Below are 27,418 nucleotides of genomic sequence, written 5' to 3'. Positions count from 1 at the left end.
GTTGACCAGCGGTAATTAAGTATGCATGAAAACGTGTGGACAAACATCCAGTGAACAAAAGGTAAATAAAATAAATAAATAAAGACAATATACTGTATAAGAGTTCATACAGTCAAAGTACTTTGCCTCTCAAACGCCGTTATACGCTGTTGTCAGGTTAAAGCGTTTCGAGCGCAGAGGGAGAGATAGTACTTTGACTTTTCCCTGGTGTCTCCTCAGCCGTGTGTCTTTTCAGCAAAAAAAAAAAACCTTTTGCCGGTGGCGAAAACAGCGCATGCTTGAGAATCGCTTATTTAACAGATAACATCCCTCCTTCTGTCAGCAGAAAGGGACCTTTTTTTTTTTTTTTTTTTTTTTCTTTTTTTTTTTTTTTTAAATGGGATGGAGAGCCAATGTAGTGTGAAATCTAGGGTCACCCAGAGACGAATAACTCTCAGCTGAAAGGGCAGAGGAGGACGTGGAAATGAAGGAACTGGTCTCGTTCCCGTAGTTAATTAGAGGCCGTCAGATGTCTTAGATAAATTAGATCAGTGAACGAAACAAACTCAACAGGTCTATCATCGCATCATCAATAAAGCTCACACTCATGAGCGTTTGTGTCCGTCATGGAGTCACATGTAATTTATTTCGTGCTGCTGTCCTGCGTTGTTAAACGTTTGATTCTGATTGGTCGGAAGGTGTCGAGTCATTTTCTTTAACAGCAGCTCTATTAGTGACAGTAGTGCAGCTACAAATCACAGGTTTATATTAAAGCGCTCGTTCTAATACTGTATGTTTTTGTTTCTATAGTAACAGCATGTGCACATGGACTTCTACAGTGGAGATGGTAAGGAGATGCTTATTTAAAGTTTGTGGAAGGAGTCTCCAGTGTCAGTGCTTTGTAACAGTCAGAGGGAAACTAACGGTAACACAACAAGCTGCGTTTTGGTTTTATTGACTTCAAGGGAACATTGTAACAGTTTCCACGACATTAACGTTAAATGTATCTCTAAACGGATAAAAAGTATGGCATACTGAATCTAACATCTATTTAATAAAAGAAAATTATAATAGTTGGCAAATTGCTGTAGTGTAAGAGAACATGCTTCTATTGGAAAATAATCAACTTCAGGATAGCAATCGTAACTCTGCTTCATCGCACCTCCCTTTGAACTCTGATTATTTTCCTATAACTGCACACGCCGAAGTGATTTATTCCTTAAATAATTGAAAAAAACGCACCAGTTTGCAAGCTACAATTTCGACGTATATGTTTTGCCATATTGCTTTAGGCAGTAAGATGTCACTGTGGTCAACGGTGACTAATTTTAGACTTCAAACTCTGTTTACATCGCGATACGTTAATCATTGTAAAACATTTCTGTAAAGCATTTGTGTAGCAAAACACTATTTCTTCTTGTTCCATCAGTGCAAATGTCAATCAGTTAGACATCGCCTGATCAATACTAAACAAGCCAAACAGGTCCTGTCGGTGTGTGTGTGCGGTTTCAGTGGGAAAGCGAGTCGTTGCACCAGGGGACGCGAAACCCTCGGCTGAGTCGTAGACATAGCCTGGAGCGAGCGAGGTTTCAGTCTTCACCTCTCGCACAAGGAGCAATTTAGCCATTCGACGCTCCTTTCTCCTTTTGTCCTAAGGGCAGGTTTAACCTTTGTGTCATGTATCAAAAGCAAATATAAGTAGAATTTTGATATAGAGTAACTGCAGATATGATACTTACTGTAGCAAGCTATGATAAATTTAGCCAGTTTCATTATATAATAAGTAGAACTAGGAAGGCTGGACACTACCGCTTCAGTTTTTGATTCGTTAAGGTGGAGAAAATTTGGTGCCGTTCATTTTTTAACATCATTAAAATAGTGGAAGAGTGACTGTAAAACAGAGATATCCCCGGCTTTAGAGGATATGCATATCCATACAGTACCATTACACAGAACCGTGCATCCCAGTCCATCCTCCTTCTCCTTCCCAGCAACACACAGATTGACCTTCATGGCCATTTTTTAGTGCTACCTCAGCAACTCCTAGCCAAGATCTGTCCGTGCCAAATGGCTCACCGGGCAGGCAGGCCGGCCACACACTAGCGCTCCTGACAGCACAAACACACCTTCATTAAGGCTCGTCACGCACCTCTGATCGAACAAAAGATGAATCCGTGTCATTGACGACAGGAAATTTCCCACCGCAAACAAAGCGTTCGGGCTGAAATGAAGTGAGAGAAAAAAAACGAATAAGGCCGTCTGAAGAATCATTTCAGAGAACATTTTTCATCCTGAATCCATTTTTGTTTTGTGTTGTCTTGTATGAGTAATTTTTTATGCTCCGGTGGTCTTTTTTTTTCTTTCTCTCTCTCTCTCTCTCTCTCTCTCTCTCTCTCTCTCTCTCTTTTGTATGGTCGCCGCTATCCACACCTCTACCTATAATCCTCTCCATGTCAAATTATAAAGACCTCAACCTCTCAAAGTGCCATCAGCTCTGCTCAACTGCACAACTCTCAGACATTGATTTCGATGTTGTCTCACCCAATCTGACTCATAGCTAGGCCAGATGGACAGCTCCTGTTGCTCAAGAGCTAGGGTTTTGTTTTTTTGTTTGTTTTTTTTTTTTGTTGTTTTTGTTTTTTTACAGTACACCCTCGGATGCAGGTCCCCAGAGAGGACAATCCACCTCAAACAGCTGGATGCTGAACTTGTGATCTGAAGTAAGGCAGCAGGAGAAATCGACGTGACACGACTCTCTAAACATAGACTCTTTAAACCAGTTTAGTTCAACTCTAACTTCCTTTAGAGAACATCTCTTGATACGCATTTACGCATTTACGCTATTCAAACTTCTGCTCGGTGCACGGGACAGCTGAACAAGCGCTAATTGCCATCTTCTTCCTACATGAGCTCACAGACCGTCACGATTGGTTATCATCACTCTGAAGAGAGAGAGTAACGCCATGCCTCCCACCCAATCTTAGACTCTTAGACTCCTGTGCCCTAAGGATGAGTCCTGGTATGACTTTTATGATTACAGCAGCAAGTCTTTAGAAGGTAAAATTAGTTAGAAACACACAAGACTTGAAGAAAAAAGGGAGTCCGCTGATTAACAGGTCGAACTATGAAAATATGCAAATATTCAGAAGATGGTAGACCGACCACTGAGTCCAGCCGGTTCATCCCTGACAACGTTACTGTTCGTAGACTTGTCATCGTGTCAGATGGAGCAGCGGAGATATTCTGGCCTTACATAGCGTCTTGCCATTTTTCCCTTTCATACTCCCTTCCCTTCTATTTTCCCATCAAATTGTGACAGCACATCAGAACCAAAACCTCTCTCTTCGTCTGGTTTCCATTTCAAACTGTACCGGTATCAATTTCACGCACAGTGACGTTCTGCACGACACGTCTCACTCTTTAAAACGTTCCTCCGTCGTCATGATTGTTGTCATGATCTGCATCTCAGATTGAAAACTTCTGACCTTACATTCAAAAGTATTTCCACAAAACCAGAGCTTTCAGTAGGTCTGAGGGCAACATGAGAGGTTTTGACACAATAACGGTCTAGAATAGTACATAAGGAAGGATGCAAATACGAGACACTAGATGGACACAGTGGCGCTTCCCGTTAGTTTCCGAGGACGCACGGAAACAAGCAAAGCAAAGCTTCAAACAACCGCAAGATATGAACGGCAGCCATCTTGTGTGTTTGTACACAACGTTGTTGTCCAGCACGACGGAGCTGATTATTGTTTAAAATAGGTACGACATAAGAGTAAAGTCAGTTATTAGGCTGACATAAACGGTCACAGTTTTGTTACTTTATTATTATTTTTTTTAAAAAAACCAATATAACCACAATTTTTGTCGTTTGTCGGATCTTTATTTGTGATTCGCTGAAAATCAGTCAAGGACGTAAGGTTTTTATTTTTCTTTCTTCCTACATTCCTAACGTGGATCAGGAACAAAACAAAACAGGAACTTGTGATCCCATCAAATGTCTCCTCACATCCACGATCCCCAGGCAGAAGAAACCAATATCCTTTCAGGGCTAAGCACACTCTAGCAAGCCTGCTTCAGGTTGCTCCTACCCATAATATGACCTTCACTTGCTGAAACTGTTTCCTTGCTCTGACCTTTCCTCCTTCATCATGCATTGCGCGGATGTTCTCTTTATCAAAGCTGGCTCTTGCCTGATGCTAACACTACACGCAGCTCTTATGACACACCCTCCATTTTGTTCCTATCTCCCGTTTCGGTGCTTCTTTATCCCAAGCTGTATGCATTGTGTTTTTGCTTTGGCAGCTATTAATTGCAGTCACTATCAATCTGCTTCACTCGCTGCAAAGTAAAGGAGCTATTTACCGCATGACTGTGCATGTGCACGACGACAAGCAATTGGCCCAAGTAACAAGTGGAGAAGTTGGAAACAAATTAAAAACTTGGGAGTTTGTGTGATTACGGGGGAAATTGCAAGAACAACAAAATGTAATTCGAGGGAGACAAGCTTCACCATTTAAGGGGATTTCCATTTTAATGAGTACTTTAGGGCTGATTTAAACATCTCTGGGTTCTTAAAATGGCTTAATAATAATAATAATAATAATAATAACAATAATAATAATAATAATAGTTTTTACTGCTTTTCTATTTTTATTTCTTATTATCATTTCTATTATTGCTGTTGTTGTCATTGTTCATTTGTTAGTGTATTTTGTACATTTAAAACTATCACCAGCTTTAGTAAAGTTTTTATCAGGGAAAAAAAATCTGCGAGAAAGAACAGACGGATGTAGAAACCGAGAGAATAAATAATGAGCCATCAGTATGAACGTTGCTGTTATCCCCTGCGAGCAGTTTATTATATTTAAGTAAGGATGCAGTGGCAGTTTTCTTCCACAGACTAATCGGTCATTTACATCGGCTTTTCTCGGCCTCTTGCGGTTTTTTTTCCCCGTTGTCCTTCCCTCTCTGCTCGCTCGGCTAACTGCTAACCGAGAAGATGCCACGGAATAGTTTGTTTCGTTTTATTTTTATCCGCAGTGGCACCAGGCTTGGCAGTGGGACAACAGAACAGCAGTCTTGCTAAGTGTCAACTTCTTCCTCAGCCTCCTTCCTTTTTTTTTTTTTTTTTTTGCCTTTCCTTTACAATTTCACTTTCTCCTTATCATCGCCAGACACATAAACAAGCAGAAGGAGAGGCACCACGGTACGGGAGGAAATGGAAGTCTAAGAGAGACGAGAATAATAGAAAAAGTAAGCGAAACGCAACAGATTCAAGCCCAACTTCTTCGATGTCAACTCTCAAGGTGCTCAGAGGAGGCGGGGGCAAGACGTGGCGTGGCAGTAGTACGTACACTGAAAGCTCAGATCTCCTTCAGGATCCTTCATCGATTGCCAATCGATTCCTGCATGATATATCACCTAGCCCTGCACCTGACAGACTTGGCCCTGAGAATCTGAGCTACTGCCATCAATGCCAGAGAAGTAGCAGGTGTTTACCAGACAAACCAAGTCGACGCACGCATTTAAAGCAGGCAGCGCCCAGGCTGGACGAGCCACCAGCCTCGTCCCTCGAGTCTCTGTCATGTTCGGCTTGTTTAAGGGCTCCCTGATTAAGTATTCCCCCAATGAATGCGTGACTGAACATCAATGTTAGGATACTATGATGACCTTCTACATCTCAGTCTCATACGTTCTCTTGAAAGCCCTCAACAGATGCCAAACAATCAAAACAGTGGAGTGGCGTTGCGACAATCAGGGCATTATGAGGAGTATTTATCTCCTGCGTTCTGCATAACAAGCTCGGGCCACCCCATTTTAGAAATTAAGTGTGTGTGTGTGTGTGTGTGTGTGTGAGAGAGAGAGAGAGAACAGGACTGGGACTGAAACCGGGGGTGTGAGCGTTATGATTAATGACTCAATTTCCTCTCCCACTTTTGAAAGTGGCGCGTCAGTTTACTTCCTGAAGTTCTTTGATTTCTCCTTGACTGAGTGGGTGGAGAGAGAATGTAAAAGAACCAGACTGCGGGTTTGATCATGATTATTTAGATGACGTCGTGATGCCCTGACGTTACTCCGTTCTTCCTTAGCCGACATACCTGGCTGCCGTGAAGTTCTCACAGGCTTCTCGTTTTAATCTGGACGAACACCAGAACCGAATGTTCTGAAACGTCATTAAAAACAACAACAACAACATCATCACGTGACCCTGTTCACAGGTCGAACGTACTTTAGTTTGATGTGAACAGAATGAAATAAGGATTAGGCATTTGTAAGGAAATTTGTCAGCGCCTCCCATCCTCTCTCGGTATCCCCGAGTGCCAGATCAGTCCGCTGGATCTCCCGGATCGGTCCGATTAAAAGTGATGCGGTCGGGGTTTAGGGAGCAAAACTCGAGCATGATTAATTTCACACTTACTCTAGGTTTAAACAATTATAGTCGGGTTCACTCGGGACAAACGAAGGGAGACTCAAATTGATTTCTTACTTTCCCAGCTTATAATTCTGCCTTTTATTTCTTTTTAGGGAAGGCGAGGGAGCTAGTAGATGGTGGCGATCGGATGGGTATTTTAAGTAATAAAAGAAGTTCGGTATTAAATTTGACATCTGCTTTACTCTTTGGACATATCTGGGAAGGAAGAAAATTCGTTTCTTTCTTGGAACGATCTCTGCGTTAAAGTCTCACGCTTGAGTAAACGCTTGACTTCTCGATCAGAAGGTGTCGATTGATCTGCGACAAGGTTTATATCTTTACGCACTACTTCTTTAAATTTCTACAGCAACAATTTACACACACAAGCAGATCGTATCGTATCGTACGGTGACCTGGTGAGGTTTTCTGCACGGAAATGTTCGTTTAACATTTACGGAAGGAGTCTCCAGTGCGAGCGCTTTGTAGCATTCAGAAGCAAAGCTGCAAACTTCAGAGAATTTCAGCACTTTGCTGTTCTCTGTAGCGTGACAGGCTGTTGAGGGAATGTTTATAGCTGCTGTAACGGAAGTGAGAACAGGAACTAAACTAAACTGTAAGCGGGGGGAAAAGGATGACGTGTCGTTGTTGACTAGATAAAATGTTGTTTTGTTTTTTTAATTTGCTGTGGTATAAGATGAATAAAACACTTGGGGGTGTGCTTTTACAGAAAAATAGCTTCCAGGTGGTAACAGTAACCCCACTTCATCACACCATGCCATCATTGATCATTTTTCTATAACTGCATGGAATTGGTTGTTTTATTCTTCACCTGATGCAGGTTTTGGCATAATATTCGATGCATGTTTCCATAAGTTGCCGTTCTGCACCCTAGGGCTGGGCGATATGGCGATATAATATCAATATTGTGATGAAATGTCATGATACAATTTTCTGAGATGGCTTTAAATAACTCAAAATGAGTAACGGTGGGTTAGCGGTTAGCACGTTCGCCTCACACCTCCAGGGTCGGGATTCGATTCCCACTCTCACTCCCTTGATTCTCTGTGTGTTCACATGTTCTCCCCGTGCTGTGGGGGTTTCCTCCGGGTACTCCGGTTTCCGCTGCCAGTACAAAGACATGCGTGGTAGGCTGACTGGCGTGTCTGTAGTGTGTGATTTTGCCCTGTGATGGATTGGCATCCTGTCCAGGGTGTACCCCGCCTTGTGCCCCATACTCCCTGCGATAGGCTCCAGGTTTCCCCATGACCCTGTAGGATAAGCGGAATAGAAGATGGACTGATAGATGGAACAGAATGAAAGCAGTTGACTTTATGTCATGTTTCTTTACTTAATCCTTCAGTTACACTTTTTTTGAGATATTAAATAAAAGTGACATCGAAACTTCCTCATTTTTAATGTTTTTAATTACAGTTCTAAACTGAGTTTGTCAGCTGAGTTATAAATCGTGATACATATTGTGCATCGTAGACATGTCCTTGTTTTTGCCATATTGCCCACCCCTAGCGCAGTCTTTTATCCATGATATCATCGTTGCCGTGACTAGTTTTGACACCGCATGAAGTACGAAGCAGTATCAGGTCCACTGGAACAGCTCCTTGATCACTTCAGCGAAAATCTTCTTCAAAGGCCCTCTGAAGCTTTCAATTATTTACTGTTGTAATTAAATACGACGGTATTGCCCAACTGTAGTACCACCTCCTGATTTGGACTAGACCAAAACATACGTTTGAACAGCGTCAAGTTCTCACGCCAGAACTTCAGATAATTGAAGTCACGCTGTGGTAGTCACAGTCTTATAGTGGGTTTGGCGTTTTTTGAACACAGCGATAAGACTCACGAGGTCGTCTGCTGTGAAATTGTCGAGACACACTCAAAGAGCTCCAAAGCCGCGAGCCGAAGGAGACAGGACGAGAAAGAGCTCTGAGATTTTCCAGATTGGAGAGAGAAAAAAGCGTTTGTCTGGAATTCTCGCTCCAGGCGCGCCGCTCTTTGTTTCCCCGACTGTAGTTTGAAAAAAAAAAAAGAAAAGAAAAGAAAAAGACTTTGAGGAGTTTTTCGCATTGGATGGCTTATGAGTGCAGCAAGTCTCAGAGATTGTCGCTCTTCAGGTTAACTCGAGGTGAGAGAAGTGATTGCCTGGAGCAGGCTCACCAGAAGCTGAACGACTGGCCTCCAGGGTGGAGAGGAAATCAGGAAGAGGAGGAGGAGGAGGAGAGGAGATCTCCGGCAGAACGCTGAAGCCCACAGACCTTCGTCTTCATTTTCAGCGCAAAACTACTTTGTCGTACCGATGTGAAGCGCAGCAGAGTAATATAATAGGAATACTAAAGATAGCGGAGATGAGGAGGAGGAAAAGAAGCTGAGAAGAAAGTGACAGGGCGTGCGGTGAGGAAAAGACAACGAAAGAGTGGAGAAAAAAAAGAATAGTCAGAACTAACAAGCCACTGAGTATTGTTTCGTAAATAAACCGAATTTGACAAAAAAACCCCAGAGCCCCCTTTTGCTTTTTGCTTTTGTTTTGTCTTTATTTCCATTTGCCAATTATAACAGGTCATCGTTTGTCTTTCACTCCACCCGAGGACGTGCTAGGGGACTTTAGGGGCTTGACTTGACGAGCAGTGAGACAGCACTAATGAAAACTTAGCCGAGCAGTAAACAGGAAGACAAAGGGAGTGTGCAGCTTGGTCAGAGAGAGGTGGGGAAAATAAATAAATTAATAGCTGAAACAATGGAGCTGAGTTGGCAGCGATGTAGTAGCCTCGGACTTTCTGTGTTGCCTTTTATAGCGGATAAAAACTTCAGGATTCCTCATCAAACCCTCTGAAACTCTACGCCTTCAACGCTTTGGTCAGAAGGTGTCGATTGATTTTCTATAACAGCAGCTCTGACAGTAGTGTAGCTGCAAATCACAGGTTTAGAGTATGTTAATACGTTCCTTTTAATACGTCATCGTTTCTATAGTAACAGCTCGTTCACACGAGCTGTAAACCCATGTCATCGTGTAATCGGAGTCTCCAGCGTCAGCGCTTTGTAGCAGTCAGAGGTAAAGCTGTAACGTTAAGCGTTCTGACATCTTGCGGGGTTTTTTCGGTAGCATGAAAAGCTGCGTATTAATCTTATTAACTTTTAAAGAAAGAGAAGAGAGAGGCTGATGAAGGAACGATGATGTATCGCTGCTATAACACAAGTGAGAACGGAACGTTTCAGAAAAAGTGTGACATCATTCTTTAACATATAAAAAATTTGAAACCTGGCTGTGATATATATATATATATATATAAGAGGAATAAACCACATTGGGAAGGAATGTATGAGGAATAAAACACTGCGGAGCATGCCGTGATTGGAAAATAATCAACTTGTGGACAACATTAACATCATCTCTGTTGTTGCTTGTTTTCCTGTAACAGCATGCAGCATCTGTAATGTTTATTCCTCACATATTCCTCTCCCCTGGAGAAGAGCCACAAGGATGGATCACGGTGCCCGTCTTGCTTCTCTCCGCAGCCGCCACTGTTCCCGTCTTTCCCTCTCCTTAACACGTCCCTCCTTTGCATAAGCCCTCATAAGGCACCCGTAACATCCTGCGACGACGCTGTTAACCTTTCCGCGACACACCTCGACTCTGTAGGCCAGGCACCCGGACACGGATTCCGCTCACGACTCGTGCAAATCGAGACCGTCGGCGCATAAAATGAGCTCTACAGAGTCTCTACGGCGACCACGGCAAGTTCGAGGGATTAGCACGTGCATGCGAATGACATCCCGTAGCCATCTGCGCACCTTTTTTGGTCATCGTCAGGTCACGTGGACAGATCCGGCGCTCTTTTTTTTTTTTTTTTTAAATATTTGCTCTGACATGGACGGGAGGTGCGTCTGAGTGTCCCTTTAACTCGCGGACAGGGCTTTTGACTTACAACTGGAATGGCGTGCAGCAGTCAGGATCATTTCAGCGCCGTCAATCAATATCCGCAGGCAATAGAGAGTCAAAAAAAAGAATGAATGAACAAATAACACTTGGAAGCGTTTTCTTTAGACTGATTATATCGGTGCTATTTTGGGTCTATTTTGGTTTAAAAAAAAAGAAATAATATACATTTTTTTTTCTTTTCCAGGAAATCGCCGCTTACTTGATATCATTTGAAAAGCATGAAGAGTGGCTAACGACGTCCCCTAAAACCAGGTACGTGTGTGTATTCATTTTTATTGTTGTTGTTGTTGTTGTTGTTGTTGTTTTGTTTTGTCTTTTAACTACGCAGCATATTAACACCTCACCTGAAGGGGCGAGATAGCGCTTTCTTTTTTACAGCTGGGCAATTTCGGTGCCTTTTTGTAGGATGTCCAGACAGATAATGGAATATTAATGGCCACTTCTAATGTGAAATGTAGCCAGGCTTATTAAGCGCAATGCTCGCTCGCTCTCTCTCTCTTTCTCTCTCTCTCTCTCTCTCTCCCTCTCCCCAACACTCCATTTTTTTCCACAAGTGCCATTAACGTAGGTGTTAATGTGCTGGGCTTGCACAGCATATCATTCTATCAGCGAGAGAGGACTCGACACAAAGATTAAAAAGTTTTTACTTGATCTGTGGCAATAATGAATGATAATGGAAATGATTTTTTTTGTGCACTTCTAATGTTAATTATATGCTTATCATGAAATATTATAGCATTAACACGGCCGATAGAGAGAGTAGAGACCGAAGAGAAAGCGTGTTTTACGCGTGCGTGTATGTAGAGTCCGATAAATGTCGAAAAGGCAGAACTCGTGAGGAAAAAAAAGTGGTGCTTTATAGAGTCAAATACTTCAGAGGGGAATATGTCATATATGTGGGAAATTCTGCAGGGCGGAGCCGGACCTGATGAAGCTCCTCCTACTTAGGCGGAGCCAAAAGTCCCGCTCATTGCGTTTCAGGATGGATACGTGTGTTAATTGTGTTGTTGTTTTGTGGGTTAGGGGTTTGGTGTTAGGGTCAGTCTTATAGAAGGAATTGGAACAGATCTAGCTCCGCCTCCTGTACTATATCAAAAATATAATTACCCAGACTTGTACAGTGCTCGTTTGGGCTCTAAGAAGTGTTTTCCATGAGTCACTTCTGAAGTGTTTGCGGCTGCGACTAGTCGTGGGGTTTTTTTGTGATTAGAGTGCTTGAACGTTGGTATCCCCTTTGGATTTATTGGGGGGGACTGCACACGGAGATGCAGCCAGCCAGCAAGACTACAGCTTCGCAGATCTGCAAGAAACTTTTAAACACGATTACTTTGCACGCAGTTTGCATCTACGCATGCTCTCCATCATGGCTGCAAAATAAACACAGAACATTTTTTTTAATGAAAGGAAGCAGTATGGTGATGATGCGGTTCAAGAATTCTTTAGGGTTTTTCTTCCTTTTGCTTTCCTTATGAGACCGGCGTCATTTAAAACTTCTCGTCGTTATGGTAACGTCAATGAATGCCACTTCATATGAACAAATAAGAATGTTTTGATTACATCTATTACATCCAGCACGTTTAAAAAATAAATAAATTGAATCCCTGATTATGTCGATTTACATGTAAGGCGGTGCCATCTGGGTTGTGTGAGATAAAGACATTCGCTGGTGAAATGAAAACGGTAATGAGTGACACACACATGCACACATGTACATGGGTACATTCTCAGTCTCTCTCACACACACACACACACACACACAGAGCGTTACGCCCCTGGTGTGACTTTACATAATGGCACTGATTTCAATGTGTGATTTGCCGTGGCTGTTTAATGCAGCGAGAGCTTTTCCGAGCCTTAATGAAGCCACCGTTACTCGCGGCTGTTTTTCAGGGGTCATAACCAGTGTGAGCTCTAACTCGCAGTTATGACTGCAGGGACATGAAGCTAACGTAACGCCACCCCCACACACATGGGATCAGGAATATTAACACTGACACACACACAAATGAAAGCGACTCATTACAGTAGACTTCGCCGGTACAGGATTCCCAGATATAAATGAAGACGAGCTTTAATGGCTGCATTCGGAATTTATTCGAGTCGAAGAACTCACTTCTGCGGACACTGTAGCGATACCGTCGTTCTACATCACATTAAATTACAGGAGAAAAACAACAAAGCTTTCTAGTATGGTGTTTGGCCATGACGAGTCACCAGAACAGACGGCAATCACTCAAACATGTCTCGGGAACCGTACCGGGACGATGAACATCCAAAACATTTTCCCTTACTAGGAGTGTGGATGAAGTCACGCTAGCGACAACTGGTAACGGCATTGCGCTATGTGTTGTGCCGCATCACACCACCTCGGCGTACATCGTTTTCCTTAGTTACAGTTAGTTACCGTTACATTTATATACTGCTTTTCTAGACACTCAAAGCACTTAACAAAGTATGGGGTGTGGAAATCTCCTCAACCACCACTAGTGTGTAGCATCAAAACTTTTGACCGGTAGAGTGTGTGTGTGTGTGTATATATATATATATATATATATTTCAGATAGCCTTTACATACACATATATATATATATATATATATATATATATATATATATATATATATATATATATATATATATACACACACACACACACACTACTGGTCAAAAGTTTGTGGACACCCGACTGAAATGTTTCTCATGATCTTAAAAACCTTTTGATCTGAAGGTGTATGGTTAAATGTTTGAAATCGGTATCGTAGACAAAAATATCATTGTGACGACGTATTCGTTTCTTTCATTAGAAAACTAACATTTTAGTTTGAATATTTCTAGAAAATAAACGCAACCCGATCAGAAGAAAACGCGGAGCTCGAGATGAGTAAAATCGTCTAAAAACAGGCTGAAGTGTAAGATCTGTAAGAATCGAATACGCAATATTCGATATATATTTCAGGGCTTGACGTTAACTGAAAACGACACGCTTCGGCGCTGTAGCCTGAGCTCAAGTCTAATCGGATTCTGATTGGTCAAGCTTGTTTCTAAGCAACCATTTGTTCAAACCTGCGCTTTCCTGGTTTCCGCTGTACGCTCTGTAGATTATTTTCCGCAGCAGAAGAGCGTGAAGTCGGTTATAACTGACTGTATCGCACAGGCCGTGTCACAGATAAAGCCGGTTATTGTTGTTATTGTGTGTACGGTGCAGTTTGTGTCTACGTTTCATTACTGTAACTGTTATTAAACTGTACGTTGGCGTGAAACGGAAACGAAACGCTAACTACGAGCGTCTGACACTTAATTCGTTGTTTACGCCCCAGGCATTAAGTAATGAAGCTCTTTTATACAAAGCCACTTAAGATTCAGTTTTCTGTGCTAATCTGCTGTATTCTTAAATACAAACTTTTACAAACACATCTTCTCACTCAGTCTCTCGCTCTGCTGCTCTCCAGTGAGACGAGAAATGGCCTTTCCCCCAGAATGCAATAGTTGACGCCGAACGCCAACGCACGGCCAGTGGCATTTTGTCAGACTTTCATTTCGCTGATGTCCCCTTTGTGTCTCTGTGCGCTTTTCTCTTTCTTCTGTGAGACAAATGTGGGGATTTTCCAGTCATAATTACACAACATGTATTGTGCAAATGCACTGCGGGCACGCTGAAATCAACCGCTAATGGAGAACGTTAGGTGGCTTCTCTCTCTCTCTCTCTCTCTCTTGCTCTGTCTGTCTGTCTCTCTCTCTCTCTCTCGCTCTGTCTGTCTGTCTCTCTCTCTCTCTCACTCTCTCTCTCTCTCTTGCTCTGTCTGTCTGTCTCTCTCTCTCTGTCTCGCTCTGTCTGTGTCTCTATCTCTCTCGCTCTGTCTGTGTCTCTCTCTCTCTCTCGCTCTGTCTGTCTGTCTGTCTCTCACTCTCTCTCTCTCTCTCGCTCTGTCTGTCTGTCTCTCTCTCTCGCTCTCTCTCTCTCTCGCTCTGTCTGTCTGTTTCTCTCTCTCGCTCTGTCTGTCTGTTTCTCTCTCGCTCTCTGTCTCGCTGTCTGTCTCTCTCTCTCTCTCTCTCGCTCTGTCTGTCTGTTTCTCTCTCGCTCTCTCTCTCGCTGTCTGTCTCTCTCTCTCTCTCTCTCGCTCTGTCTGTCTGTTTCTCTCTCGCTCTCTCTCTCGCTGTCTGTCTCTCTCTCTCTCTCTCTCGCTCTGTCTGTCTGTTACTCTCTCGCTGTCTGTCTCTCTCTCTCTCTCTCTCGCTCTGTCTGTCTGTTACTCTCTCGCTGTCTGTCTCTCTCTCTCTCGCTCTGTCTGTCTGTTACTCTCTCACTGTCTGTCTCTTTCTCTTGATCTCTCTCTCGCTGTCTGTCTCTCTCTCTCGCTCTCTCTCTTGCTGTCTGTCTCTCTCTCTCTCTCGCTCTGTCTGTCTGTTACTCTCTCGCTGTCTGTCTCTTTCTCTTGATCTCTCTCTCGCTGTCTGTCTCTCTCTCTTGCTCTCTCTCTTGCTGTCTGTCTCTCTCTCTCTCTCTCTCACTCTGTCTGTCTGTCTCTGTCTCTCTGTCGTGCTCTCTCTCACTCTGTCTCTCTCTCGCTCTTTCTATCATGTCTCTCTCTCACTTCTCTCACAGGAAGATGATAAGCGAAAGAAGAAAACAGATGAGAAATTGTTTTGTTGTGGGTTTCTTGCTTTGATCAGTTATACTGCAAGAAAGCACAAAAAAACCAAGAAAGTTAGAAAAAAAGCCTTGTTTCTGGGAAATGAGTCTTATGTTTTTTGTGTAAAAGCAAAATGATCTCGTCAAGCATGTCTCGCTGTCTAACCTTCTAAATATCTCAGACATTGCAGCTAACTCTGCGCTAGATTTAATCAGTAACAAGCTACGACAGGGACTTGTGTAATACTCCATCAGAGGAACAGGGTGGGTTTCCTTATTTTAAGAGTAAGACCACTTGCGCAACCACACTGAACTACATTACCCATCAGCCCCGGCATGTCACATGGCCCACTGATCACACTCCTGTGTTACTCCTAATAAGCACCTCTGTAGCGTATTACAGCAAGTTCTAGTTTTTCAGCACCTAATAGTCGAGGTTTTGTTGTCCCGTGTCCTACAGCCGCTCTCGCAGTCCGCATGTTTGTGCTTTGTTACATTTATGGTTCTAGATTTCAAATTCGTGGCCGTTTGTTTTTTATTTTATTTATTCAGTAAAAATCTTCGCTTGCATCCACTGCCTTCTACAGTCCCATACACACTCTGTTGCAGAGTTTTTCCCCGTTTCAATAAAACTGCTAAAAATAACAAAGACACTGGTGCCTTAAGAAGTCACGTATTTATTCTGCCGTTTGAAGAAATTGTGTCTTCTGGTAAGCTTTTATTGTTTGTTTGTTTGTTTGTTTGTTTGCTAATTATTAATCTGAAATTAAAGGAGAAATTCAGTGGCTAGACTTTTTATGCTAGTTTTAAGAATTCTAGCCGAGCTAAACCGGCTCACCCCGTTGGCAGATTATTTATTTTTCTTTTTTGCTTGATAAAGACAATTTGATTATATTTAAGAATATTTGGCTTCTTTCTAGTAGAGCTGTTTTTGTAGTGTAGGAGAGAGATTCACACACACATATACACACACACTCTCTCTCTTTCTCACCCACACACACACTCTCTCTCTCTCTCTCTCTCTCTCTCTCTCTCTCTCACACACACACACACACACACACACACACACACACACACACACACACACACACACTCATCATTTTTCCCATACCTTGTGTGATTGACTTCCAGCGTCCCATGTGAGCAGTTCTTTAGACATCGCTTTTATTAAAACACAACACAATAACAAAAGAGACGTCCAAGGTTTCATCAACAATAGCGCTGTGTTCCTCCTGGAAATAACCTTTTTTTCTCTACCAGAGAACAAACATGGTGTGTGTGTGTGTGTGTGTGTGTAGTCTAATGTAGTGCGTTTGTGTGTGTGTGTGTGTGTGTGTGTGTGTGTGTGTGTGTGTGTGTGTGTGTGTGCTGGGGGGGGCAACAGAAGATGACAAATATAGAAAATGCAGAAAGAAATAGAAGACGATGAGATGGAAGGTGAGAAATGAGAGAGAGAGTGTGTGTGTGTGTGTGTGTGTGTGTGTGTGTGTGTGTGTGTGTGTGTGTGTGTTTTTGTGTGTGTCAGACAGAGAATGCACAGAGAGACAGAAAAAAGCAAGACTGAGAGAGAAAAGTCTATTTGACTACACAGACACACAGACACGCAGAGCCAGGGAGGGAGAGATGGGAAAAAAGAGACCAAAAGAAAGAGAGAGAAACATAGAGGGAGTGAGATAGAGAGACAGGCAAAAAAAGATATAGACACCGTGAGGCAGTAACAGGCAAAGAGAAAGAAAGAGAGAGAGCGTGAGAGAGAGAAGGGGAGGGACAGAGAGGGAGACAGACAGACAAGCAGACAGACAGAGAGGGACGGAGACAGAAAAGGAGAGCGTGAGACACAGTATGAGAGAGAGAGACAGAGATGGAGAGTGATGCAGAACTCGCCGCTGGTAGTGAAGGGTTCTGTGTGTGTGTGTGTGTGTGTGTGTGTGTGTGTGTGTTTGTGTCACACAGATCACACAGATGATACACTGATACCTACCGCTGACATTCACAGCTTAATCACAGGATTAATCAGCTTAGATCGAACACAGAATCACACGCATCAGGTTTGCTGAGTTATAGGGTATTTATTTATTTATTTATTTATTTACACAAATTGCTGGAAACGTTGGTTTTATATTCATTTCTTCTGCTTCAAATCGAATTTTCCTTCCCACTCCGAAATATTGCACACCTGCTCCGTCCGGCATTTCATCTTTCGAAACCTGAAAACTTTCCTGTTCAGCCTCTAAACCACCTGTGGGGTTTGTGTGCGTGTGTATGTGCGTGCGTGTGCGCGTGCGTGTGCGTGTGTGTGTGTGCATGTGTGTTGTGGAGGGCAGGGCAGATCGAGAAAGTGTCCTGTCCAGGAGGCAGTTGAGGATGATAAACACAGCGGAGTCGGGAATATGTCAATATGAAATAAAGACAGACAGCGAAGCAGACAGAGGCGAGAGCGAGGGTGATGAATGAGGAGGAGGAGGAGGAGGAGGAGGAGGGTCAGTGAATCACTGAATCATTTGAAAAGGTGGCAGTGAAGTGGGGGGGGTGACGTAAGTAAAGGAGAAAGGAAAAAGTCAGAAGTTTGTAATAAACACAGGCTGCTAAATGTTGTTTTAATTGCTGATCTGCTGCAAGTGTTAAGCTGTACAAGTCTCAGAAATATAAACGTAAATAATCTAAGCGTTACAAGAGGAACCGGGGTTTGGAACGCAAGAACTGAAACGTTAAGGTTCCTTTTACACAGAGTCTATGTGGCCTGATATACAGTGCGTCCGGAAAGTATTGACAGCGCTTCACTTTTCCCACATTTTGTTATGTTGCAGCCTTATTCCAAAATGGATTCAATTCATTATTTTCCTCAAAATTCTACAAACAATACCCCCTAATGACAACGTGAAAGAAGTTTGTTTGAAATCTTTGCAAATTTATTAAAAATAAAAAAACAAAAAAAGCACACGTGCATAAGTATTCACAGCCTTTGCCATGACACTCAGAATTGAGCTCAGGTGCATCCTGTTTCACTGATCAGCCTTGAGATGTTTCTACAACTTGATTGGAGTCCACCTGTGGTAAAGTCAGTTGATTGGACATGATTTGTAAAGGCACACACCTGTCTATATAAGATCCCACAGTTAACAATGCATATCAGAGCACAAACCAAGCCATGAAGTCCAAGGAATTGTCTGTAGACCTCTGAGCCAGGATTGTATCGAGGCACAGATCTGGGGAAGGGTACAGAAACGTTTCTGCAGCATTGAAGGCAATGAGCACAGTGGCCTCCATCATCCGTAAATGGAAGAAATTTGGAACCAGCAGCACTTTTCCTAGAGCTGGCCGCCCGGCCAAACTGAGCGATAGGGGGTGAAGGGCCTTAGTCAGGGAGGTGACCAAAAACCTGATGGTCACTCTGACAGAGCTCCAGCGTGTCTCTGTGGAGAGAGGAGAACCTTCCAGAAGAACAACCATCTAAGCAGCACTCCACCAATCAGGCCTGTATGGTAGAGTGGCCAGACTCTGGCAAGCGTCATGTCTGGAGGAAACCAGGCACCACTCATCACCTGGCCAACACCATCCCTACAGTGAAGCATGGTGGTGGCAGCAACACGCTGTGGGGATGTTTTTCAGGGGCAGGAACTGGGAGACTAGTCAGGATCGAGGAACAGATGAATGCAGCAATGTACAGAGACATCCTTGATGAAAACCTGCTCCAAGCGCTCTGGACTTCAGACTGGGGCGAAGGTTCATCTTCCAACAGGACAACGACGCTAAGCACACAGCCAAGATAACAAGGGAGTGGCTACAGGACAACTCTGAATGTCCTTGAGTGTCCCAGCCAGAGCCCAGACTTGAACCCGATTGAACATCTCTGGAGAGATCTGAAAATGACTGTGCACCGACGCTCCCCATCCAACCTGCTGGAGCTTGAGAGGTCTTGTAAAGAAGAATGGGAGAAACTGCCCAAAAATAGGTGTGCCAAGCTTGTAGCATCGTACCCAAAAAGACTTGAGGCTGTAATTGGTGCCAAAGGAGCTTCAACAAAGTATTGAGCAAAGGCTGTGAATACTTATGTACATGTGCTTTTTTGTTTTTTTATTTTTAATAAATTTGCAAAGATTTCAAACAAACTTCTTTCACGTTGTCATTAGGGGGTATTGTTTGTAGAATTTTGAGGAAAATAATGAATTGAATCCATTTTGGAATAAGGCTGCAACATAACAAAATGTGGGAAAAGTGAAGCGCTGTCAATACTTTCCGGACGCACCGTACGTTTACTGATCAAAAGCAAATGCTTGTGTAAACTCATTTAAACGTAAAGAAGTGCTGCTGTGTTTACTGCCGATGCTGTGAGCGGCCATTTTGATTTAACGACTTACGACTGACCCCGAGCTGAACTCTGGGTCTAGGAGAAGAGTATCTGAGTAGGAATTCTGTTAGTCTGAGATTATGAGGTTTAGTTATGAGATTTAGTTGATCGCAGCATTAAAAAGAATTTACAAAGCTTGGTTATCCCCCTAATTCAAACTTTCACTTTTTGTTTGTTTGTTTGTTTGTTTTGTTGAGAAAGCAATTATGTTAAGTTTAATTGGTCTTACTTCCTCATCCAAGCAACCTTAAAGCCGTGAAATCATTTGAGACATGATGTTGATCCGTTTGGTAGATTGGAGGTGAGATATAAATGAAAAGCTAGCAAGGTACAAGGAATAAAACACTTGGGGGTGTGCTGTTAAGAGAAAATAATTAAATTAATCACATCCATCGACAGGAAGCCTCGCTGACCCCGCCCCCTCACCCCTCTCCGCCCTCCGACCCCCTTCCGCCCCGTTTATAGATTGACCTTATATGTCTTTTCCTCTTAGAGTATATCACAGCAATTTGTGAATTGAAGAATGCACGAACGTACTTTTTATCCGTCTATAGTTACACTCAATCTTGTGGAACGTCTGCAAAACAAGTTCTCGCTTGCGTTATAGCAGAGGCTCGTCAGCGTCTCTTTTTTTCCTCGCTAAGACAAAAGAAATGGCGCGAAACGTAAACGTGGAAAAGGTACAGCTTTACCTCCGACTGTTACAAAGCGCTGACACTGGAGACTCCTTCCGTGAATGTTAACTAAACATCTCCTTACAGAAAACGTACACCATATCAATGAGTTTGATTTATTTTATCTGGAATGAGCGCAGTAATGGTATAGAAAATGAATCAACACCTAAACGATCCGACTCACTAATTCAGCAGCGCTGTGGAACTAAAAACTGTGGCGGATTTAACGTGAGCATTTCTGCTTCAGAACAGTTACGGATGATTACGTATGATTTTGGTTTGGTTTCCTTTCCACAAAATCCCAAATTTGGTGCAACTCAATGATTTGACAGTAAAATGCCAGTCTCTCGAGGCTGAGGGTTTGTGTGTTTTTGTATTTTTAGGAATTAGTGACGCTTGTGAATATGAATAAGAATATGAAACATCACAAGCAAACAAACTGCGTAGAGCTCTGCGTCGTGGGCTTGACCCAGCGTGCTGCGGACTGTGCTGTGCCATGCAAGGCACTTGGCAGTAGTTTGGTAATGAAAACAGATGGTCGTTACATCAGGGTCATCAAGGGTCAAGCATGCAAGGTCAGAGATTGGTCAGGCACTCGCTAAAAATATGCACTTTTTTTTGGATGCTATACGAGCAGCCCGAGCAGTTAATGGACTTGAGTGATCAGTCACTGTGGTATCTCGAGTTAGTAAACAGATTAATCAATACTTGTGTGTGTGTGTGTGTGTGTGTGTGTGTGTGTGTGTGTGGGCGTAGGTGCGTGACTCAATCAGTCAGTCAGACATCAGAGAGGTACAAACTGACTCCTGGCATGTCAGAGAAGCTTAGGGTACTGAGGCGTCACCTGTCCTGAGACACTAAAAACTTCATTTAATTACATCTCCGAGCTCACAGAACAAACCGTTTACTGCCGACCGCACAGACGACGCCAGAGGGACGCCGCCACGCAGCCACACCCCACAGGGACCCAGTTTCCAACCCCCGAATATCACAGCCATGTCCAATCCCTCATTATTGTTGCTGATTCATTTTCTCAGCACAGCAGCGCTGTTTATCTTAACGTTACCGTTTCTATATCTAACAGCTCTCTCACAGGGACTTTGCGTGCATTCCATATTTATCATTAATGGAAGGAGTCTCCAGTGTCAGAGCTTTTTAAGAGGTTTCTCGGCAACATAGAGAAGGTAGAGAAGAAAAGAGAGGCTGGTGAGGGAATGCATGTTTATAGCCGCTACTGTCTAGCGTAAGCGAGAGCTTGTTTCATGGACATACTCCACAAGCTGGAAATTCCGGTAGCTGTAAATGGATAAAAATAAATAAATCAGTGTGGTGTGATCTTGATGAATAAACGGAACTTTATAATCATTAGCGAACCGTTTGAAAGACGTCAGGTTGCGCTGCTTCTGGTAAATAATTAACAGTATCTCTCTGCTTCACCAGTGTGTTGTTGATTGTTTTCCTATGACAGCACCCGCGCCCCTCCTTCCCCCCAATTGTTTCATACGTTAAACCTGTCAAAGTGTATGTCTAATCACTTTGTGATCAGAATTCAAGTGTAAAGGAAACCTAAGACCTCTCCGGAGTCGTCGGTTCCGCGTGTTTACGAAGTCCTCAGGCAGTGTTGCGTACGCCGTGATTAAAAAGCCGACACAACAAGAACGCCGCCGCAGACCCGGGTACGTTTCCACAAAACATCCGGTAGAGAAGTTCATTTTGTTGTGTCTGGGGTGCGGTGGTAAAATAAAACCAGTATAAATTCTTCAGTTTCTTTAAAAGTATGAAAGTAAAATTACGAGAAAGATTCAACCGGAAAACAAAAAACGTTTGCCTCGATCACAGTGATTTTAATTACCCATGTGGAATTTGTTTTCCTTTCTCACCGAGGAACTGAGGAAGGTGGGAAAACATTAGCCGAGGTCAACTCACACAGCTCACGGCTTTATTCCAAATGTTAGCTAGCATGATAATGACTCGCTGGATTCTAACCGCTAGCATGCGCAACACAGGTAAACTACAGCGATGGGTAGTAGGTTATTAGCTTTCATTCTCATTATCACAGCTGTTAAACTTCAGATTATTGTTTTTTTAGTGTAGCTGAATGTTTTTTTGTATGCAAAAAAAAAAAAGTCTCTTAATGACTTTTACCAGCTACAAATGTATGATTTTAGATAAATGAAGTGAGGAAGAAGTAGACAACAAGTATTAGGTGAAAAAATAAATGACGGAAACTGTGTATGTGTGTGTGTGTGTGTGTGTGCAGAAGTATGGAAATACAGCTCTCGCTTCCGATATTCATCTATTCATAATTTAAAACATTTGCCTGGAAAATTTCCCGACGACTAACGATGAAGAATTTATCCTTAATCTCAGATCAATTTTTCACGATCACATTAATACGTCTAAATCTGTTAACTGATCAATTATGCCCCCCGTTTTAACGGCTAGACGTTTCCACGCCTGTTTAAAAGTTAAGGCGATTTTCTGAATCGGAAAATGAATATTCATAACTCTTAATGAAGTTTCCGTAACGACCCCGTGTCGAAAGCTTAGCCCGGGATTTAATTAGCGCGGCAGGAGAGCCTTCGGCAGACACGTCGGGTCGTTCCTCCTACCGATCCCGCCCCACTTTCCAAAACGGTAAACCATGGGAATGTGTTCTATTAATATTATATTATATTTAATTTAACGTTTTCAAACGTTTTGTCGTACATATTTAATCTGTTAAGAGCGTTGAAGGCAAACACACACATTTACGCGCCATTCACAGTTTTATCCTGACAAACATTAAGAGTAAAACTACTTGTGTGTGAAAACAATGTCATGCTGCACTGAGCAGTAATGAATATATTAGGATTCTGGCATCTGATCCAAGGTCGGCGTAAAAACCCGCTGAAAAATTTACGACTCAAATAGACTTTTCGGTAATTGCTACGTCGTCATAAAAGTTTAACCCTCAAACATGGCAGATATCGAGCGGCGGCCAAATGAATCCCGTCATTACGGAGTCTCACACATCATCTTTAAACGCGTCTTCCTGCATGCCTCTGCGGCTCCATCTGCATTTCCAGCGCCGGTGTTTTGACCTCTACTGAATAGCCGTCGGCTCATTTGTAGCTGACAGGCACATTTATAAAATCCTGATGGATACGGAAGGATAAAAATCACCCCTTGTCACGCACATGCTCGAGCACCTGCCCCTTTGCCCCTCGAGGGTCCGCAGTGCCCTTTTTAATGGTTTTTCGTATTATTATTAATGTAGGAAAGCTATATATAAAAAGCCCAGGTTGATATCTGTCAGTTTACATCACATGACCTTAATTTTATTGTGTGTAAAAATAGACATTCTCACGATGTCGTGTTGTATCTGTAGAGATGTTTGGACCCTGAGTGATCGCTGTCCATCGTGCGCAAAGGCTTTAGAGTCTACAGAGAAACCTTCTTATTAGTCCGTTCGGGTCAAACCCTGGTGTGAGAACACAGCCGTCAGCAGACCCAAATAACCGTCTGAGCCTGCGTGTGCTCCTGTCTCACCGAGAAAGCTAAACGACCCAAATGCAGGACGCAAACCAAACACACCGCGATCCAAACTGTCCCTCTCTCACTCTCTCTCTCTCACACTCTCTCGCACACTCTCACTCTCACTCTCTCTCTCTCTCTCTCTCACACTCTCTCACACACTCTCACTCTCTGTCACTCATTCCCACTCTCACTCTCTCTCTCACACTCTCTCGCTATCTCACTCTCTCTCCTTCCCTCTCTCTCCCTCTCAATCTGTCTTTCTCTCTCTCACTCTCCTTCCCTCTCTCTCCCTCGCTCTCTCACGCTCTCTCTGTCTCACTCTCCCTCTCCCTCTCTCTCTCTCTCTCACAGTCACGTGGTGTGCGTGACGTTTTTCGGTAGCCTCGAGCCGCTAAACCAAGCCAACACGCAGAGCTGTGGAAACGCGATGTGTGTGTGGAGAGGGAGTAAATGGCGGATATGTTTCTCTGGATGTTAGATATAATATTAAATAATACATCGAGTGTGGCTCAGGTGATTTTTATGATCTTATAATCACGCACTTGGCAAAGGTTTGTCTAGTTTTTACCTGACCGATGTTTTGCACTACAGATGTTTCTTGGCTTTTTAGTTTGTTCGATTACGAGCAGTGAGAATAAATGTCACTCTGATTTGGATTAATTGGTGTGAAAATACCCCAAGAACACGTTCACATTTAATGCAGATTAGTGTAATATTGTAATCGCTAAAAATCATTTTCCCTCAGTCAATATCATCATCTGCAAAAACTTTATTACTGTATTAGATTCATCCGCTCTAGTGGTCTCTTTGGGTTTGTTTTGTGTGTGTGTGTGTGTGTGTGTGTGTGTGTGTTGTTGGGTACAAGGTCTTCTCCAGGCCCGTGCTTTGTGGCACGAGGGGCGTTTTAATTTGAATTAAAAGTAATTAATTGTCGACCTTATTTGCTGCATCATTTTATGAGGCTTTGGTGACAGGATGTGATTTGCTAGACTTCCTGCTGCTAGTGAGAAATGCTGCAACAATGCTGGCAAGAGGGAGACCTCATCTCATGTGAGAATGTGTGTGTGTGTGTGTGTGTGTGTGAGATGGATAGAGAGAGAGAGCGAGCGAGAGAGAGAGATGGCATGTTAAACACGGTGCAATACAGAAGGTTAATATGATAGAGGGAAGTAAAAAGAGAGATAGAATCTGTAAAGAAACAGTGATTTCCCCTACTGGCTCCTCCCACTTAAGCAGACGCTCTATCTCTCCGCCCGTCTAACCTCTCACAGCTCCCACACTCCACTGTCACTGATATCCACTCCATTTAATCACACACACTTCTGTGATTACATTCACCTCCACGCTCCAGAGAGAGAGAGAGAGACAGACAGACATTAAAAAAGGGTGGCCCATTAGACCAGAGCTCCCATGATGACTCATATACACACACCCCCCCCCCCCCCCTCTCTCTCTCTCTCTGTCTTATTTCCCTCTCTCTCTCTCTCTCTCTCTCTCTCGCTCTGTCTTATTTTCCTATCTCTCTCTCTCTCTCTCAAATCATTTCCATTCAATTCTCAATTCATAGTCTCGCTCTTTGTGTGTCTCTTCACACTCTCTCTCTCGCTCCCTCTGTGTCTCCTTTTTTCTCTGTCTTTCTCTCAAACGTGTCTCTCATTCTCTCTCTCTCTCTCTCTCACACAGACACACACACGCGCACACACACATCGAGAAGAGGAAGAACATATAGTAACCTCCTCGCGCCGCACGGCACGAGAGAGAAGAGACCGGTGGCATTTTGAGGAGCGGTTTGGTATTTAAGCGCACACGCACACCGCAGGTCGTTAATGAAACTACACAGAGAGGAAATGAGTAGATTAGTTAGATAACGTACACAACAGGTTGAAAGATAAACATGTAAAAAAAAATCAATAGGCATGGAGACGCCCTCGTAGTTATTAACTCCGCTACAACACAGCTGTGTTTTCTCCACCGCTGTGTGTATTCAGGAGCGGATAAGAGACGTTATTACAGTAATCTGTAAGCAGAAGAAACAAGGTATGCTCTGTAAAAGCGTTCCTCTCTCGTCTCTCTGCGAGAACGGGTCTATATTAACGGTTCCTTCATTATCCAATGAACTCTTAAAGAACCCCCGGAGAACCTTTATTTTCTAAGAGTGTCTGCATAAGGGGTGGAGCAATATGCCAAAAATATCAGACCCTGATTCTCTACAACATTTCTAGAGTTCATGACGTGTGTCACGATGTACAGCACACAGGACATTTGCGAATCATTTCCTAGAACTACAGTAGTGATGCGGTTTTGCTTTGTTTGTTTATAAACATGTTCAATGACACTGTATTTAATGCCTACAAAAAGAATAGAATTTTTATTTTTGGACATTAAAAAAATGACGTAGAAATGCTAAACAGTTCAAAGATTTAATGTACACAATTTAACATCATATCAGCTACTTCAAGCTCTCTCTCACACTCTCTTTCTCTCTCTCCTTCTGTCCCTCTCTATCTCACTCTCCTTCCCTCTCTCGCTCTCCCTCTCTCTCGCTCTCGCTCTCTCTCTCTCTCTCTCCCTCTCTCTCCAGTTCCTTTCTGTCCACAGCCTCTTCTTCATTCTGTCATGAGATCAGTAGTTCTGTCTTTCTCTTCTTTTATCTCCCGCTCTGACTCATTGCCTGTGCTGTCGGAGGCAGGGCTCTAGCTCATGAACCGACCCACTCTCTGTGCTTTTCTGGGCTAAACCTCGGCCATATCTCACCATGTTCCCCACATCGGCCGCGCCCGGTTGCATAACGTATTGACTGAGGCGAGCAGGCTGGTGGGAGAGCAGAGACACATTCGCCGATATTTAATCCATTAAAGAGTCTGCTAGCCTCTTGAAATTTGGAGACATGTCACGTGGAACACGTCTACTGTGTGTGTACGTGTGTGTGTGTGTGTACGCACATGCAGGCTGCCCTCCCCTCAGGGTACCGCCTGTGGGCATCATTAGGCGTGATGTACAGTCGTTGATTCCATCCACTTTACGTCAAAGAGGTCAGCGTGGTGCCGGCCGAGAGGAGCCGGGTTTCAGCACCGGCTGCCTGCTCCAGTTGGGTTAAAAACACAGAGGTTTCCATTTATAAGAGTAGGAGGTCATTGTGTAAGTGACTTCTTTGGTCTGTGGTGTGGCGTGTAACGTATACAGTACGCCCTGTACATCCAGAGTGTTCGTTAGACTGTCTTTTAATATTTCCAGGGAGGAAAAAGCTGACGTAGATTGTTTTGTGATAGATTAATATAATAAGAATGTCTTGAAAATGGACCTTTTTATATTGTTTTATTATTATTATTATTATTATTCTTTTAGTGATCGACATGTATGTCATGTACAGGATATTAAAGCAGAAACATTTAAATGGGAACACTTTCCTGTTTCGTTCAAGGAACTCCGGGGGGTGGGGGGTGGGGGGGTCTTCTCCGCCCCATTCCAGTTTCCCCTCATGCATACGAGCCAAACCCGAGCTGTCAGTCGCAGCGCCTCCTCGCATTATCCTGTTGCTGCAGATTTTCAGGCACCAAAGCACATTAGATCTCCAGCAGGGATCAGAGTAAACAAACAGGTAAATCGGCTTTAGCGGGACCGGCGCTGAGAGATCCCTCCTTGCTTTGATCACATCTTCCTAGTTATCTTGCTCTACTCGCCCAGCTTTGATTGCAGTGCTAGTCAGCCTCGGAGGGGTTTGGGTCACGTGAGAACGTCGAGCATCTCTCTCCGCCCGATAGTGCCCATCTGGAGCGCTCCCGCCACCACCGTTAGTCGACAGAGGCATCAGTCAGGGTGCAGGGCCCACCCCGGTGATCAGCTGAGAGAGAGGCAAAGCTCAGCGAGGTGCAGGAGAGCCTCAGGAGAGGTAGATGAAT

General features: G+C 43.4%; 1 protein-coding gene across 2 annotated transcripts in view; it reads left to right on the top strand.

Moving 5' to 3' along the window:
• The window catches only part of LOC108254811 (calmodulin-binding transcription activator 1), a 252,022-nt gene that overhangs the window by 100,265 nt on the left and 124,339 nt on the right, over positions 1-27,418 (top strand). For both annotated transcript variants that reach the window (XM_053674174.1, XM_047149419.2), the window contains exon 3: positions 10,534-10,601. In XM_053674174.1, the coding sequence (XP_053530149.1) occupies positions 10,534-10,601 (68 nt within the window). The remainder of the gene's footprint in view (positions 1-10,533; positions 10,602-27,418) is intronic.

The sequence above is a fragment of the Ictalurus punctatus genome, chromosome 21 (assembly GCF_001660625.3).
Source record: "Ictalurus punctatus breed USDA103 chromosome 21, Coco_2.0, whole genome shotgun sequence".
NCBI classification, from domain to species: domain Eukaryota; kingdom Metazoa; phylum Chordata; class Actinopteri; order Siluriformes; family Ictaluridae; genus Ictalurus; species Ictalurus punctatus.
This window is presented reverse-complemented; position numbering and strand designations above follow the sequence as displayed.